General features: G+C 44.9%; 1 protein-coding gene across 9 annotated transcripts in view; it reads left to right on the top strand.

The window, feature by feature from the left end:
• The window catches only part of IQSEC1 (IQ motif and Sec7 domain ArfGEF 1), a 297,702-nt gene that overhangs the window by 121,586 nt on the left and 158,624 nt on the right, over nucleotides 1–17,492 (top strand). For 5 of the 9 annotated variants that reach the window (XM_064723778.1, XM_064723787.1, XM_064723775.1 and 2 more), the window contains exon 3: nucleotides 11,034–11,120. The exons of 3 other annotated variants lie outside the window; for them this stretch is intronic. In XM_064723778.1, the coding sequence (XP_064579848.1) occupies nucleotides 11,034–11,120 (87 nt within the window). Of the gene's footprint in view, nucleotides 1–1,426; nucleotides 1,880–11,033; nucleotides 11,121–17,492 lie in introns of those variants that run through there. One more of the 9 variants, XM_064723786.1, reaches the window with a different exon arrangement.

The following is a 17,492-nucleotide window of genomic DNA, read 5'->3' as shown; positions in this document are numbered from 1 at the left end:
ACTGTCCCAGGTGCTCCCAGCCCTGTCCAGCCTGGCCTTGGGCACTGCCAGGGATCCAGGGGCAGCCACAGCTGCTCTGGGCACCCTGTGCCAGGGCCTGCCCACCCTCACAGGGAACAATTCCTAATTCCCAACATCCCATCTATCCCTTCTGTCTGTCAGTCTGAAGCCATTCCCCTTTGTCCTGTTGCTCCAGGCCCTTTAAAACAGTTCATCTTCTTTGTTGGCTCCTTCAGGTGCAGTGAGGCTGCAGTTAGGTCACCCTAATTCATTTGCAAATTGGTTTGGACCAAAGATCTCCTGCCTCCCCCATTTTTTATTTTTGTTTTTAAAGTTTTGCAGCATCTTTGGCAGTTCCTGCTCCCCTGGAGCCCTTGGAGCTGTGTGGGTGCATCAGGAGGATTTGGCCGCCCCCTGTCCCTCTGGAAATGGGACAAGTGGCCATGGAGCTGATCACTTGACCATGGCAAATGAGCTGCCCTCATCAGTGTGTTCTGGTGTATATTTAAGTTAATAATGTGAGCAGATGGTCGTTGCACTGATTCATGAGGGAAGGGAGGGAGCTTGGCTTGGGAACGTCAGGGCTGAGCGCTGAGCATCGGGGCTGGGCAGGAGGAGGGCAGGAACAAAGCTGAACAAAGCTCACTTTTGTACTCTCTGGGGTCTCTTGGTTTGGGTTTTAGTTTGGTTTTGTCTTTTACAAGTACCACCGAATGAAATCAAGCAGAGGTGACTCATCAGGCCTGCAGAAATGATCATTTCCCTGGAGGGGAGGTTTGTAGAGCACAAGCAGGATGGTGCTGAAGTGTTTGCACCTCTGGTGGTGCTAAAAAGGGGGAGATGGGGAGGCTGTCGCCTGTAGAGTTATGAAACTTCTCACTCTGCTGTTGCTATTAAAGATGACAGCTCTTCTGCAGGGAAAAGGTAACACTGGAGTAATAATTCTTCAGTAATTTTTTTTTTTTTTTTTGCAAAGAGCAACTTTGTTTAAATCTCTTCCCATTTAGTAGGATTTAACTAGATTTTCAAGCCAGAAGCTAATAGTATAAAATATTCAGCTGCTCTCCTCATTAGCCAAACTGGGAAGTTCACAAATCCCCAACCTGCAGCAGCTCTCAGGAACAGCTTGATTTGCTTCTTAATTCTGCAATTTTCACAGGAGAAATGCTGTATACAGAGGAATATCCTCTTGAGCAAAAGCTTAATCTCATGTTTAGGTTGCTGTTTCTCCTGGTTGCTGATTAGCTTTGCTGTCTTATCAGTTTATGTCATAGTATGTGACTATAAATTGACTTTGCAGTGAGGAGGGAATACGTTCGTCTTCACAGATGCTGCTGTTTCCATGGAGATAAAAGGACCAATGGCCTTTTCTTGGTTTGGACTGTACTACAGTGAGCAGGCAGAGATGGTGCATTCGAAAATGCAACATTTGGTGCTTTGATATTTCCGTCTAAATAGCAAATGAGAAAGCATATTGTTCCTCCTTGGTGATGAAGTTGAATAATAAATACAGCTTTGGGACTTTTCCTGCAAGCAGAAAGCGAGCCCACCAGGAATGTGAGGACAGCGTGGCTGGTTTGTGCTTGCTAAACCTCCTCTCTGGGAAAAACCTTTTGGCTTTGCAAAATATAACCCTGTAGAGCCTTTGGGTTTATCTGATGCAGTGTTTGATGCTGGTTACATCACCAGCTTACTTATCCGTGATGTTCCACCGTGGCTGAGCCTCAATGAGCGTGCAAAAGCTGTGAATGTGATTTTTTTTTTTTTTACTTTATTCTTGTTCCTTGAAAAAGAGCTTTTCTACCTCAGATTGCGTGAAAGAAAATATAAATTCCAAGGCCACCTCCCCTTCCAGGATGGCTTGCAGAAGGTGTTATTTGTGAGTACCTTTTCCTTCTTCATCTGTCGTCACCCCTCTGATTTCTGTGTTGAGGATTCCAGAAGTGGGAGTAGTGATCAGTTTATTGTTGGGTAGGTTTCTTTCCACGAACCATTTTTAGGGTGTTACCTTTTCTGGTAGATGAATGCTCTGTATATTAAATGTGTTTAGATGATGATGATGATGATTGTGCATGTGGGTATTCAAAAATACGGTGTAATAAAGTGAGTAGTCTGTGTTTAGCAGGGGGAAAAAAATGAGGAAACTCTTCACTTTGCATCCAAGCAGCAATGCAGGGTGCTAGGAATTCTGTCTGTGATGAGTCAAGGATCTCTCTTCCATTTTGTTGGAATGCTTTGTCATATTAAAGTGCAATCTGTCTTTTCAGTGCAGAAATAAAATGCAAACAGCAGAACGTGCAGTGCAGCCCTGAGCAGTGTCAGACCGAGGAGGCAAAGTTCCCTGTGGTTTTGCTGTTACCTTTATGCTGATAAAAACATAAAGATGAAACGTTCATTGATTATCATTCCCTGGAGCAGCTTCTGGAGGGTTGAGGGCAGACACGGGAGCTGATTCTGCTGTGGGCTGAGGAGCCCCTGTGGGAGCTGAGCCCATGGACTGGGGCTCAGGACTCAGCCAGACTGAGGGATGGTGCTGGTGCTGGTGCTGGGATGGATGGGACACACAGGTGGTTTGCTCCAAAATGGGCACAAACAGGCAGGGATGGATGGGACACACAGGGTTTGCTCCAAAATGGGCACAAACAGGGAGGAATTGATGGGCCCTTGGATTTGTCCTCACTCCCAGTCCAGGATCTTGGATAGGCAGTACCTCTGTTTGCAGTTCTGAGCCCTGGTTAACCATCCATCCCTTTAGGGTTAAATTTGGGGGTTCCAAAGGATCCTGCATGAAACCCATGTAATTGTCATCCCCAGCCTTTTCCAGTTATTTTAGCAGTGCCTCTGAGGAGCCTGATTTGAGTAAATCTGCTCCACGTTCAGCAGCACCATCCAGACACAGGCAGAGTAAATAAAACCATTCAAAACCAGACTCCTTCAATAGAATAACAAAAGAATATTAGTATATGTCTTAGAGTTTCCTTTAGCTTTTTGTGTTGTGCTGAAGGGGTGAATGGTAAAGTTGAAATGTTTTAAAATCAAAATAAATGCGGAGCATTTTGTAGGAAGTTGAAATAAGTAAACTTGGAGAACAGGCTGCAGCCTTGCAGGTATGTGTGGATCAGCCTGAAACATCCTGCTGTGTGTTTGTCCATGGGAGAACAGCTCTGGTTGTGTTGGACTCCATTTTAATTTGGGTCCTGGGATTTGGGGATTCTGTAACTCTCAGCAGGGCATGGATTTCACAGAGTGCTCATCATGTAAGGAGGGTAAGGGATATTTAATCCCTGTGTGTTGCTGTATTTAACAGTGAGTTTGCCGTCTTATTTACAAACCCATCTTGTGCAGGATTTTCCTGTTTTGCTGCTCACACGTTTGGTATCTTGTACCCACCTCAGCACGTTGCTGTAGAAAACAAGATGTGGGTTCTGCCTCCTACTATAATTCTGTGTTTTAACTCCTGTGTAAGAGAGCTGGTGCTGATGGTTGGAAAGAGGAAAATGTAAGCTGGGAATTTTTTTTAAGAACTTACTCTTAGGAACACATGTATATAGAAAATCTTCATGTTCTTTAAAACTGATGGGTTCTCAATACTGAAAATGTTTGTTAAACTGTTATACACCAGTCCTTCAATGCTGAGTAAGTTTTCAGATGGAACCTTACATGTAACAACTCTGTCAGTGTTCTTGTGATATATATATATATACATGCCAAAGATCTTTGCCATTGAAAGTATCTTTTTACAGATAAAAATATATTTTTCATATTTAAGTGTAGAAAGCCTGGTTGTTGCTGTTCTAAGAAAAGCTGAACAAGAGTGTCACACTACTTGGATTAGTGAAAGCAGTTTTTTCAGCTGCTGCACTGAATAGAACATATGTCACTGGAGCATTGTTTTAAGTAACAGGATTTGCCTTGCTGTAAATCTCTCCTGCTGTATCTGGGTAATTTCATTCTTTGTACTTTGCTATTTTGCCTCTTTCATCAGCTGCAAATCCAATATGTATAACTGGCACTGCTCAGCTTTGGGTTTGCTGTGTTATTGCTCTGTGAGATTATAGATGTGCCTGTGTTCTGTGATGGGAGTTGTAGTTTCTTGAGGATTTCTGGGACCTGATTTAATGATATGGGACATAGAGAAAAGAAGTGGTGAATATATCCACAGTCTGATTTAATCTAAAAGATATTTTCTTTCTCTCATGTCTCTTTGCTCTTAATTTCTGGGTTTGGACTGTGTGAGGTTTTTTCCTACAGATTTTGACAGCTCCCAATAGCAACAACTGACACAAGTGCATCTTATGAGTCCTGTGAATTATTCCACATCACCCTGCACCATAGATGGGGTTCTAGTTAAGACTTAAAAGGAAATTTTTCTAATTACAAGCATCTACATATTAATAGTTTTAATTAAATTCACCCTAGTTCCAGCTAACCCAGGATTGGAGCAAACTGTGCAGGGATGCAGAAGGATCCCTCCTGCCTGTTTGTGTAGGCTGGTACTGCATTTTCATGAAACCTAAAAAAGTTTATAATAATTATTTCTAATTCTCTGTAATGCTAATAAGTGTTGTGTTCTAGGATGGGACAAAATAATGGCTGTTCCTTGTTTAGTATGCTGGGCCTGTGGTGGCTCCATTCTCCCAGGAGATGATAATTATTTACAGGCCCTTTGATGGAGGGGAGGTCAGTGAGACTGTGCCTGATGATTCCATTGAAAAATCCAGCTGTGGGCACTTGAGCTGGGAATGCACAAAGGGAAGCATTATTCCCAACAAGAACTCCCAGTCTGCAGTTCTGCTGCGCCGGGTACAAATCCTGCTATTAAATCATTTTGGTGACAACCAGATTTGATGAATTCTGGAACAAAATTCAGTGGTCTGTACTCTGGACTGTGTGTGCTGCTCGTTTGGAGCTGCAGCTTTTATTGAGCATCCTTGTAGCTGGTGAAAACATCTTTCATTCCTGTGAAGAGGAAATGGAATTTTAAATGCTGTTAGCCAGGTTCTGACTATTGCCTGGAGGGGAGGCAGCAATGGGAGGAGGGAGATGCCAGCAGAGCAGCTTTGCAGCATATGGCTGTGCTGCTTGTGATGTGTGGGTGAGCTTTTTGACTCCCAAACTCCTGCAGAGTAATGGCACTGCTGTTCACCTGCCAGCAGCTGTCCTGCTGCCTCCCTGGGGTTTGGTGTCCAGGAGCTGTGCCCAAAGAGCCATCCTGGGCTCCTTGGGAGCAGAGCAAAGATTTGCTCCAGGAGCAATCCCTGGGCACGTTCCCATTGTGCCCAGGCAATGGAGGGAGGAGTTGGGCTCCTCCTGCAGTGTGTGCTGGTCTCTGCTGTGATCTGGAAGGGTTTTGTGGATGCAACCATAAAAGCAATGGCAGCATTTGATGTTGTGGGGCTGCCATCCAAAAGAGTGCATGCCAGGAAATTAATTAATAATAACAACACTGGGAAAAAAACATAATATTGTCTGTGTGCCACCACAGCCTCTCTGTGATGTGCTTGGCTGCAGAGTGCTGGACATACAGTGGGGTGAAATGAATAGCAAAGAAGAGAAGGTTTCATAGTGCTGCTCCCAAACCAAAATCATCCCGCCCTGTGTATTTTGGGTGAGGAACAGTAGGAATTTGTCCTTGGAAATGGGAATGTGTCGTGTCCTTAATCACCTTGAAGTGGCCACAGCTGCAGTCAAACCTGGGCTGGGACAGTGGGAGCTGCCCTGAAAAGCTTCCTGCTGCTTTCTCTGCTTTGCAAAAGCTGTCCTGTGGCCTGGGTCAGGGTTTTCATTCTGGAAGCTCTTCTAGCAGGTTAATAAACTTGTTAATTAGCAAGCATTTAGCTGGAGTTGATGTGAGTCTGTATTACTATGACTTTTACTGTTCATCACCTCTTTGGGTATTCTTTGATTATATTTCAAATGTTGCTCCTCATGAAAGTAATGGTTGGATTTATTAAACAAGAACAGGACAGACTTTATTAGTTTCTCTCTACCGTATTTTCTAATCTCAGCTGTTGCCATAACTCTGGATTGACATGAGAAAGGAAATTTCAACTTGTGAAATAATGTTACTCTTCAACAGGATAAAACACTGGGAAATGCAAATATTCCTTTTAACAGATCCAGTCAAACAAACCATTCTTGGCTACCTGAGCTGACATGGAGGGAGTGGGCTGAAGCAGGAGATGGATTTGTCTGTCCCTCCTGCTGTTCCCAAGCTGATTTCAGAGGGATGGGTGCACACAGCTATCCAGGACAGCAGCCTATGTTGGGGTTATTTTTTCCACATTCTCATTGCAACGTGAATTTAATGGGAAAATGTGCCAGAAGAAAGGGAAGAATCCTGGCAGATGGAGGGGAACAGATTGCTGTTCCAGACCAGAGGAGGAATGGTGAATGGAGTCGGGGCTGTGGGAGAGGGCAGGAGGTGCTGAGCAGCTCCTCTCATCAGCCACACCATTAACTGCAGACAGGCTCCTCCAGCTGTGCTCCTGCCCCATTCCCCTCAGCCTCAGGGTCTGGAAGCTCTTCCAGGAAGAAGCTCTCAGACAGTGATGGTTTAATAATTCTGCTGAGAATTCCACAGCAGCAGAACGAGCAGGGGTGGGTGGATGTCCTGTGCCACCCCAATGTCCTGGGCTGGGAGAGGGGACAAGCTGCCCCCAGGCTCCCAATCCTGCCAGGAGCATCTGCTGCCTCCGAGCACACTGTGAGAGCACAGGATAACCTGTTAGAGAAAAAGCAATTCCAGGTTAATGGCCTCATGTTCTGCTCTGCCAGGTTGTTTAAAAACCAATACTGAGAAAATTGTCTGCTGAGTTTGGGAGGCTTGTTGGGGATTGCAAGAGAAAATGAAAGAAAAAATAAAAATAGTTCTGGCTTTATGTGATGACCAGGAGTTGATTTCTTTTTATTTGTACATCTGAGCAAGGCTCTAAAAGCAAAAGATTAAAAAGAATTGTCATTTCTGTTTGCTGCTGGACAGGAGAGTGCTGTTAAAGTGAGTGGGTTCTGATGGCAAACATGATGGGTTTACAGAGGGTGGGAGGCACAGCCTGGGGGCTGTGGGCTCTGTTAGGAGCTGGGTTCCTCCTGCTCTGTGGGCAAATGAGATGTCCAGGGTTTGGGTCAGGTTTGCCTCTGGTTTTACTCGTGCAGGGATTCACAGGGGTTGCTCTCACAAGGGGAGAGCTGGAAGGAGCTTGGCCTGGAAGTGGGAAATGGCCAAACTTCCATGTGCAGCAATGGGCCAGAAACTGGAATTACCAGCAGCAGCCTTTGTCAGCTGTCATTTGTCTTGTCCTGGTGCTGAAGTACCTGTGCTCTCTTTGTAATCCTAAATCATCCTTTGAAGAACAGCAGCCACAGATGTGGAAACTAATCTTCACAGGACTGAGTATCTGCGAGACTGTGAACAGGAGCAGTGATTAATTCTCCTCCAAATGATTGAAATGGATTTCTTCTGATGTCTTTAGGTGTTAAAAATTAGTAAATGAAAATTCTAGCTTGAATGCAAACTTGTGTTGAAGGCTGATTGCAACATATAGCTATGAAGTTTAAAAAATAATTAAAACTCCAGCCAAACCAAACAAACAAAAAAAGGGATTGGAACTGTAAACATTCTCTGGTGTATTACAGAGGGGTAGATGATTGCAAGTGCTGTTTTAGCAAGTGATTGAAGGCACAAAATGCCACATGTCAGTCTTAAATTGCAGTGGCAGATTTACCCCATTGCTTTGGGTAGAATGAGCATTAGTCAGGGGCTGTAAAGCCTGAGCCTCATCACTGTCAGGCTGCCATGAGTCACTGAGAACTGGAGGAACCCAGACAGAGTTGAGCTATTCTGAATTTCAAAGCAGAGCCCAGACCTTGTGTTTCCTCTGCCTGTGGTGGGCCCAGGATCCTGTCTGGGGATACATCCTGCTGTGTGGGACAGCAGGGACCTGGAGCCCCTCAGTGCCACCCTGTCCCTGTGTCACCTCACCTTGGGCAGCTCCAGCTGCTCCCAGGATGGATTTGCTGCGTTCCTGCTGCTCCTGGGAAGCTCCTGAGCCCAGGGCTGTGCCACGGGGTGTACAAACCACAGCCAGAGCAGGGGGAGAGCTTCTCTTTGTGACAATTCACTCGTGGGGAAATTTGGAAGGAATTTGAGACAGGATCTGTGGGTTTTTGATGATGTGGTTTGTTTTTCTTATCATCTACATAGGCAGGAAAGGTGAGTTTAGCTCACATTGTTACAGCATGGTTCAGAAGGTCACAGAACCCTTAGTGACAAGACCTTTTAAGGAATTATTGATTAATAAAAAACTACTAACAAAGATATTTATGTTTTTAACCCAGTCCTTAAATATTTCATCTTACAGACCCATACTACAATATAAACTTTCTTAACCAATCATGTTATGACAGACAACCCTACAGTACTGCATTCTAAGCTCCTCATTTACCTCTGTAATGACTTTATTTTTAATATATCCTAAACTCTAAAACTCGAAACTTTCCTTTACTTGACATATCTCTACTTCAAACTATAAATCCACATTCTCACTTCTAGCACCTAAGTTTAAAAACCTTTTCCAAGCTCTCAAATCAAATCCTGTGTTTAATTCTAAACTATAGTTCACAGACCCAAAATTCTACGAGCTCCTTACATTTCAGATTCTGTGGTATTTTCAGGGTCCCCAGGATCAAGGAGGAATTGAGAATCTGACTCCATGTTCTTAGAAGGCTTATATTATATTATATTATATTATATTATATTATATTATATTATATTATATTATATTATATTATATTATATTATATTATATTATATTATATTATATTATATTATATTCCATACTAAACTGTACTAAAGAATAGAGAAAGGATACAGACAGAAGGCTTAACAAGATAATAATGAAAACTCGTGGCTCCTTCCAGAGTCCGGACACAGCCTGACCCTGATTGGCCATTAAGTAAAAACAATTCACATGAAACCAATCAAACAAGCACCTGTTGGATAAACAATCTCCAGACCACATTCCAAAGCAGCAAACACAGGAGAAGCAAATGAGATAGTACTGTTTTCCTTTTTCTCTGAGGCTTCTCAGCTTCCCAGGAGAAGAATCCTGGGCAAGGAGGATTTTTCAGAAAATATGATGGTGACAAGATTCCACCATCTTCTTTATTGTCCAGGTTCTTTTGGAACCCAGGAATATTGGAGCAAGACATATTCAGGGAGCCTTGAGGGCATAATGGTTTTGGAAGAGCCAGGAGCAAACTCTGTTCAAAAAGCTTTGTTGAGCAGAGCTGAATCCAGAGAGATTCTTTCATATTCTTTTATATTTCACTGGTTAATTCTCTGATGAAAGAGACTTCTGTGTGGAAAAAGAACAGTGCTGGGAATGGAATCTGGAGCACTCTCCTACTGATTTCCTGCATTTCCTTCTTTTGCTTTTGCTGGAAGAATCAGGTATGGCCAGGCAGGAGCAGGTTCCTCATGAGAGCAGTTCCCTGCCCAGTGTGAGACTCGTGTCCCAGGACCGAGGGGAGCAGCTCGTGTGGAGCACTGTGTGCCTTTCCTGACAGAAAATCAGCTTTGGCTGCTTGGATAGAGCCCATCAACACGTTCAGTGTTGTTCTCCATCTTTGGTTTGAGTTTTTTGTGTTGCCAAGGGGTTTGAAGGTGCCCCCGTGGGTATCTGAGCCCTGTGAGGTGTTGGATCCCACACTGGGGTTTGTCTGAGCTGAGCTGCATCTCCTAAAGCTCAAGCACTTTACAGGAGTTACCACCTTTGGACAGAAAATCCACCTGATCCTGGCCATGCAGTTGCTGTCACAGTGTTGGCAGCAGGAATCACAACGGGCTGACCTTGTCTTTTTTCCCAAGGATTAGTAACTTACTCCCTCCTGAACAACGCCTGACTTCTTTTTGCTTAACCGCTCTCTTTGATCTCGTAAGAAAGTGACCTCACAGGATTCACTTTAAGCCTCAGGGATGCAGAAGAATCAAAATCAATCTTCTGAGACTTCTATCAAGACACAAGAGAAAGATGGGGGCTATAAAGTGCATTTGTGTACACAAGCACACACACACCCCCTCTGTTAACTGTCAGGCTGCATGCTCACAAGTTAAAGGAGGATTTTCAATTTAACAGCTCCCTCGTCCACTCAAAGAGCTAGGAGATATTGATTATTTTTTTATGATTTCCTCGAAGAATGCTGTGTCCTGAGAAATTTGATTAGGTGGATTTATCACTGGGGACTTGCTGTGCTGAGCCTTGTTTAATGTTTCCTGGCACAGACACCAGGAACGCAGGGACGTGTGCTGTGTGGTGCTTAAAGATTCCCCAAGCTTTCCCTCAGAGGTGGAAACCCCTTGTCTGGTTTAGTTTTAGTGAAACAACACCAATCTAATGAATCTGCGGTGCAGAATATCTTTGTGCTGTAAAGGATTTTTTTGTTTTCTTTCTGTACTTTGAACAAATTAGAACAATTAAACTGCTGTTGCACTGGTTTGGATATTGCTTAAAAATCGGGTGAAACTTGGGTTCTTTCACATTTTCAAGTGGTTTATTTTGCAATATGTTTGTCATTGCTGGGCTTGAAGAAAGCTTTGTGTCCATGTCCATTGCACTGTCCCTCCTCATGCAGAGCACTGTGCATTATTGATTCCATGGCCAGAGAACAGCCTGACTGGTGCAGAGTAAGGTGCAGCCTAAAGCTTCATTTCCACTGGGATTTCAACCCTCAGAGTTTCAGCTTTGCCTCCCTCCCACCTGGCAAGGCAAACCCCAGGCCTTAAATTGGCATTTGATCTTAATCCTGCAGCAAACCTGTGATTGACTCCTCACTGCAGCAGCTCCTCCCCATCATTGTGGTGTGTGCATTGAACCCTGGCACCGTTCCCCTGGCATCCAGATCTCACAGCTGTGCCTCAAATTGCAGCCCCCGTTCTCCTGAGTTTCCAGTTCTCCTCTCAGCACCTGCCTTCCCCTCAAGAGCCCCTTTCTCAACACTGCTGGTTTGACTTTGTGTTTCTCCTTGTGTCGTAGGTCTTTAAATACTCTGCACCAGTTTTGCTGTCCAGCTCCATTGTACCATTCCCAGCTAGCTGTCCCTGCCACACACTCAGAGTACAGGTAAGAGTAGACATGCTCCACCCTCTGCTGCCCTTTGAGGGACATCTGGTGCTGCCATTGGACACAAGACAAGCAAAAGTTGCTTAAGTTTTAAAAGGAAAAAAAAAATTGGAATAAATATCCAATATTTTTGAGGCCTTGTAGGGTAGCTGTGAACAGAACCATCACTGCAGTGAGTCCTTCTCTCAGGCACTCTGGAATTACTCTGTAAAATGAGTGTCATGTGCTTTAAGGGCACATCCCCCTTTACCTTGCAAAGGTAGGGAGAAGGGAGGTGCAGGCTGAGCTCCCACGTGAAATACACTGAAATATTTATATAATTTATGGAGGATATTGATGTTCTCCTTAGCAACTTTTTTTTTTCACCCCTGCCAGTAGCTGAGGAATTCATCCATGTGCTTAACTCTGAAGGTTGAAGGCATGGACCTGCCCAGGGCTCAGCACTGCCTTGGATTTGAGTGAAATTAAGGGGTTTTAAACACATCCAGGCCCTCAATACATCAAAAATACACATTTTCCAGCTCATATTGCTTCTTTTAACATAGATGCCTTTACTATCTATGTGTCCTCTTTGATCCAGTGCAGAGAGCAGCAATTACATCCCATAGTACAGTTTATTGTCAATGCCAGTGTTTATTGTAACATCTTAGAGAAGCATCAGAGGGCAGCTAATCTCAGCCATTGGAAATGTGAAAACTGTTAAAAAACTGTGCATGCCATGGAAAATATTGTCTTGAATTTTTACTTCTGCTATTAGCAATCGACTTAGTGATAATTGCCAGCTCATGAATAATATTCATATCAAAATATTGGAAGCCTGGTGCTGAAAAATCAAAATCACTTTGCACGGTAATAAGGAAAGACAAAAGCAAACAATGAATCCTAAATCTGTAAATGCATAAACATATTTCTGGTTTGAATATTTCATCCCCTAGTTACCTCTATCCATGCATGCTTGGATTCACCCTGTTGGTTTGTGTTGCAGCATCTGTTTGTGTGTTTGGTTTTTTTTCTCCCATCAGAGCCCTTCATTTATTTGGTGGTAGTGAGTCCATAGTTGAGTTGTAAGACAGCTCAAATTCCTTTGGTGAGGAACAGGGCCTGAAAACTCTTAGATTCCCTGCTTGCTTTTTAGTGAGGCTTTTAGTTTTCCTGTGTCCTTAGTTGATAGTGCTTTAATTTTAAGGATCTTCCTGTTGGGATGTTGATGGGAAAACCAGCTGTTCCTTGAATGTCTCAGTGTCTTGCTCTACACAGGGTGTTATTTTTATCAGTGATATTTCTTGTGGAATTAAAGCCTAGAGCAGCTTAACTTTGTGCTTGAAAAATCTGAGTTTCTTCAGGGTTTATTTGTGCAGTGAGGACAGGAGTTTGCTGCTTTGGGGGTGCAGAGCCTGAGCAGTTTCAGAGTGCTGTGGGACCTCCAGCTGATGGCTCGGGGCTGGGGGGTGTAAGGAGCTCATCCCTGGCCCTGTTTCAAGGAAATATCAAGGAAATTTGGGCTCAGGGGGACCTTGTGGCTCTGCACAGCTCCTGCCAGGAGGGGACATCCAGGGGAAAAGGGCTCTGCTCCAGGGAACAGGGATGGGGGGAGAGGGAACAGCCCCAGGCTGGGCCAGGGGGGCTCTGGGTGGAAATCAGGGAAAATTCTTCACTCAGAGGTGCCCAGTCCTGGCACAGGTGCCCAGAGCAGCTGTGGGTCCCTGGCAGTGTCCAAGGCCAGGTGGACAGGGCTGGGAGGGACAGTGGAAGGCGTCCCTGCCATGGTTTTCAGTCTTTCCGACCCAGACCAGTCTGGGGCTCTGTGAAGAGGGGGAATATGGAGAAGCTGCAGCCAGCCTCTCCCAGGGACAGGAGGCAACCAAACCAAACTGCAGCAAGGAAAATTCCAGTTGGATACAAGGTAGGGAGAGAGGGAATCTCACCATGAGCTTGGCCAAACGCTGGAGCAGAGGCCAGCAGAGGGTGTGGGGTCTCTGTCCCCAGCCATGCCCAGGTCAGTGGGACAGCCCTGGCTGCCCCTGCTCTGAGCAGGGACTGCACTGTGCACACCTCCACCAAAGCATCCTTCACCCCACAGCACTCTCTTCTTGGGAAGGATTAAAAGAGCTGCAAACCACAATATTTTAGTCTATGGGATTTAATTCCAAATGACACCACAATGTTTATGCTGTCCCTGCTCACAGATGTGCTGCTGTGCTGGAGCCAGGCTGTCACCATCATCCTCGTGGCTGGAATTGGTTTGGTTTGCCCATAATTTCAATTTCTGAAGTTCTTATATCCAAACTGCAATCTCCACAACTGTGATCTCTGAGTCAAGTGCAAATGATGCACCTGGTTTTGTGCAGGACATGTCCATGGGGATCCCTTTGCTGTGAATGAAAATGAGCTGCTAGAGCTCTAACAGGATTGGGCTTTGCATTTCTACATACACGTGATGGCACATTAAATTTAGCTTTTAGTCTTCCCATTTATCAGTTTATAAATAGAAATCATTAGAAACAAAACTAACAGACGTGAATGCTTTGGTCTGGCTGCAGTTTTGAGGCTTTATTTAGAAAATACACTGAGGGATTAATTTTGTAGCCCAGAATTAAAAATTAAATTTGTTCTGAAAGAAGCAATTAATGAATGCACTACAGTGAAATCTGGAGCATCTCTGATTTGCTGTTAGCTAATTGCTGGATGTTTTATTCACTCCAGCAGTTTTATTTCTGGTCGAGACGATCTTTGGCATCTGTTTTGAATGGTTTAATAGGGAAATAATGCATTTTTAATAACTGCAGCTATTGCAGTAATCCCTCACTCATTTTACAATGCTCAAAAGAGACAGAAATAACACAAGTTATCTTGCATTCTCCTATTACAGGGGAAGTCTTGGGAAGCCTGAGCTTGTTGTGTCCTTCCAGCTAGATGCTTGTCTGGGTTCCAGTTAGCCCATATGCCTCCTCTGCTTGCTCTTTTTGGGTTATTTCTGTTTGGAAAAAGAGACCAGCAATGTCTGTAGCTTGGCTTCTCTGACTCCCTTCCCCTTCCTGCCTCCCAAGCAGAGCCTTGAAAACAGCAGCCTCTGGTTGGAAGCTGCAGGTTCCAGGAGCTGCTCTGGGTCTGTCAGAGATCATTGGAATGCAGGTGTGACCGTGTTCACAGGGTCTGAGGATGAGGGAAGAGACGAGGATGTGACTCCCTGTTTCAGAAGGCTGATTTACTATTTTATGATATATATTATATTAAAACTATACTAAAAGAATAGAAGAAAAGGTTTCATCAGAAGCCTAGCTAAAAGTAGAATAGCAAAGAATGATGACAAAGGTTTGTGGCTCGGCTCTCTGTCCGAGCCAGCTGACTGTGATTGGCCATTAATCAGAAACAACCACATGAGACCAATCACAGATGCACCTGTTGCATTCCACAGCAGCAGATAACCAATGTTTACATTTTGTTCCTGAGGCCTCCCAGCTTCTCAGGAGGAAAAATCCTAAGGAAAGGATTTTCCATAAAGGATGTCTGCAACATGCAGATTTTACATCTGGTGTGAAGAGCAAAGTAAAGGAAGTGTGGAACACCCAGAAAATAGAAATCCAGGTAGTACTGTACTTCAGCTACTGAGGCTCTGGTTTGATCCAGCTGCATCAGCATCTCTGAGGCCTCACAGCTGGAGCTGAGCAAAGCCCAGAGCTGAAATGGATCTGCAGGAAGGGAATTTCATCAGCTCTGTGTCCTGCCTCAGGAAGTTGGTTCCCAGCATTTTCTAAACAGGCTTTCTATGGCTTTGAACTGACAGAAAATAGGTTTAGAACAGATATGGGCAGGAAATTCCTCCCTGTGAGGGTGGGCAGGCCCTGGCACAGGGTGCCCAGAGCAGCTGGGGCTGCCCCTGGATCCCTGGCAGTGCCCAAGGCCAGGCTGGACAGGGCTGGGAGCAGCCTGGGACAGTGGGAGGTGTCCCTGCTATGGCAGGGGTGGCACTGGAGGGGGTTTGAGGTCCCTTCCCACCCAAACCAGTCTGGGATTCTGTGACACATCTTCAGACAAACTTCAGTCAGACCCTCAGCCCGTCTGTGCAGGAGCTTCACACACAGAAAATTCCATGTACAGAAGTGCCCCTGCTGGGGATATCCAGCCCTGTTCCTGTCTGCTTCCCTGTGTGGGTATGGAACAGGCTGATGTGTGCAAACTGCAACTGTGGACACATTTGCCTACCACTGATGTCTGAGCATCTTTCCATCTTTCCATCTGATGTGTTTTTTCATAACTGTTACTCCCTCACTCTGATTTGCATCAAATGTTGGCTGTCACTCATTCCTGTCTCCATCCACCCTACCTTCCATCCTTCTAATCTCAATTTAGATGCCCTTATCATGTCCAAAGACCATTTTTTTAAATTGTGAAGCTAGAGATTTTTCTTTTCTTTTTTTTTTCCCCAGTGAGACCTGTGAAAACAAAATGATAATGCAAAGGATGTTATAGTACCAAAGAAATCCCATCATTTTCTTGCAGTCTCTGCCTGCTTAATGTTTAATCAGCACCTCTGGGAGGTAAAACCGTCATTCTGAAAATACTGTACTTGTGTGAAATTTTAATGTGGAATCTTTGTTTCACCAGGTAATGTTGGCTTACATGCAACAAACCACAGTGTGGACGATGATAGAAGGATTGGTTGTGCTATTTCTTTCTGTCTGAGCCCCTGGGAGGCTTTGGAGCTGTTTTGCCACCATAACTGGTTAACACAGAGGCTCCCCTGCAACGGTGCTGAGCTTTCAGATGCTTCCATCATGTATTGGAGTGGTTTGGTTTTCCTTAGCTCTTCCCAAGAGCACAGGGGGAATTTTTGCACACCAGCACAGCCAGGGAAAACTGAGAAATAGCTTCTACCCCTACAACAAAAAATATCTCTTTATAGATAAATGTACTTTGCAACTCTCAGTTTATTTTTTCCCGCTGCTGGGCACTGTTGTCTTCCCTGAGACACAAAGCAAATACTTCTTGTGTCCTCCCTACAAACACCTCCAGAGACATCCCCCAGCATGCAGCAGAGCCCCTGGCCCTGTGGCAGCTGCCAGTCAGTGCTTAGTCCCGGGTAAGGACATCTCTGAGGGAGCTGCACTTCAGAATTCTTTCTAGTACTGATATGGCATTTCATACATAATTGCATATATAATATGCATTGATTGACATTTTCTACCAAAAAATGTTGAATAGGGATCTAATTTCTAGCTGTATACCTCAGCATGTTTAAGCTCTCTCTAGAATATGCGGAGATGTAAAAGCTTGGTGGTATTTTAATTTTCAAACTGAGCAAAGCAGTGAGAGCAGCACGGCCCAGACCAGCAGCACGTGGCCCAGAGAGGCAGGATGCAGATGGACAGAGCAAAGCAGATCCAAACTGTGACCAAATCCTGCCCCAAGTCAGTGTCAGGTTCAGCTGATTACATAAGGCATCTGTGCTCACACCCTATGGCAAGGGAAAGCTGGCATAATTAGAGTAATACTTGTAATTTTCCACTTGATGCCTACGTGATGCAGGGAGTGCAAATGGTGGATTATGCTCCTGAGCACAGTTGGGAGAACTGGCAGAACAGCCTGAAATTTGGTTTGGGATTTTCTTGTTTTCCCCCCTTCATTGTGTTCCTTTCCATCCTCCTCCTTTAGCCTGTTCTTTACTTTAAAGGCAGTGGCCCCTCGTGGCTGTGCCACTGGTTCAGACGTGGCTGGAGCCTCCTGCTAGGCCAGCATCTCCTTCCCTGCCATAAAGCACTTCCAGCATTACAGATGTGGGTATTCCAAAGCGCTCCTGCCTCGTGGTGGCACCATTCATGATGCTGGCAACTCCTCCTGGAGACAGAGCTCTTCCTGCCCCAGGGAGGGAGGGAAGGGAGGAGAGCAGACCTGGTCATCACCAGGGTTTCTGTGTGAGCCTCCCTCACTGGGGGGATGCATCTGTTCTGCATTTCCAGCAGAATGTGGGCAGTGGAAATACCTGTGGGGAGTTCTGAGCATGTTAAAAACAAAGGGGTCGTGGCCACATTGGGCTGGGTATGTAAATGACAGCCTAATGTATTTTTTCTAATGGGAAAAACAGAAGTGGCCCTTTCAAGGCAGTGTTTTTCTCAGAGTTTAAGTCATCAGCATTGGCCTTGGCTCCTTGGGCTGCTCTTCCCTCTGTGGAGAGTCCTGTCTCTGAGATGGAAATGGGTTCACTGGGTGGTGCTTACAAACAGCTCACAGTGTTTGTGGATGTGAAAACAAATCAAACAGATTTCAAGCTGAATTTTCCTAATGCTGCTCCCTGTGATTCTCTTCCTCTGTCTCTTTTCTTTCTTGCCCCCTCCTTGGCAGGGAAGATAGTGTCCTGCACCAGTTCTGCTGCCC

The sequence above is a fragment of the Zonotrichia leucophrys genome, chromosome 12 (genome assembly GCF_028769735.1).
Source record: "Zonotrichia leucophrys gambelii isolate GWCS_2022_RI chromosome 12, RI_Zleu_2.0, whole genome shotgun sequence".
Taxonomy (NCBI): Eukaryota; Metazoa; Chordata; class Aves; order Passeriformes; family Passerellidae; genus Zonotrichia; species Zonotrichia leucophrys.
This window is presented reverse-complemented; position numbering and strand designations above follow the sequence as displayed.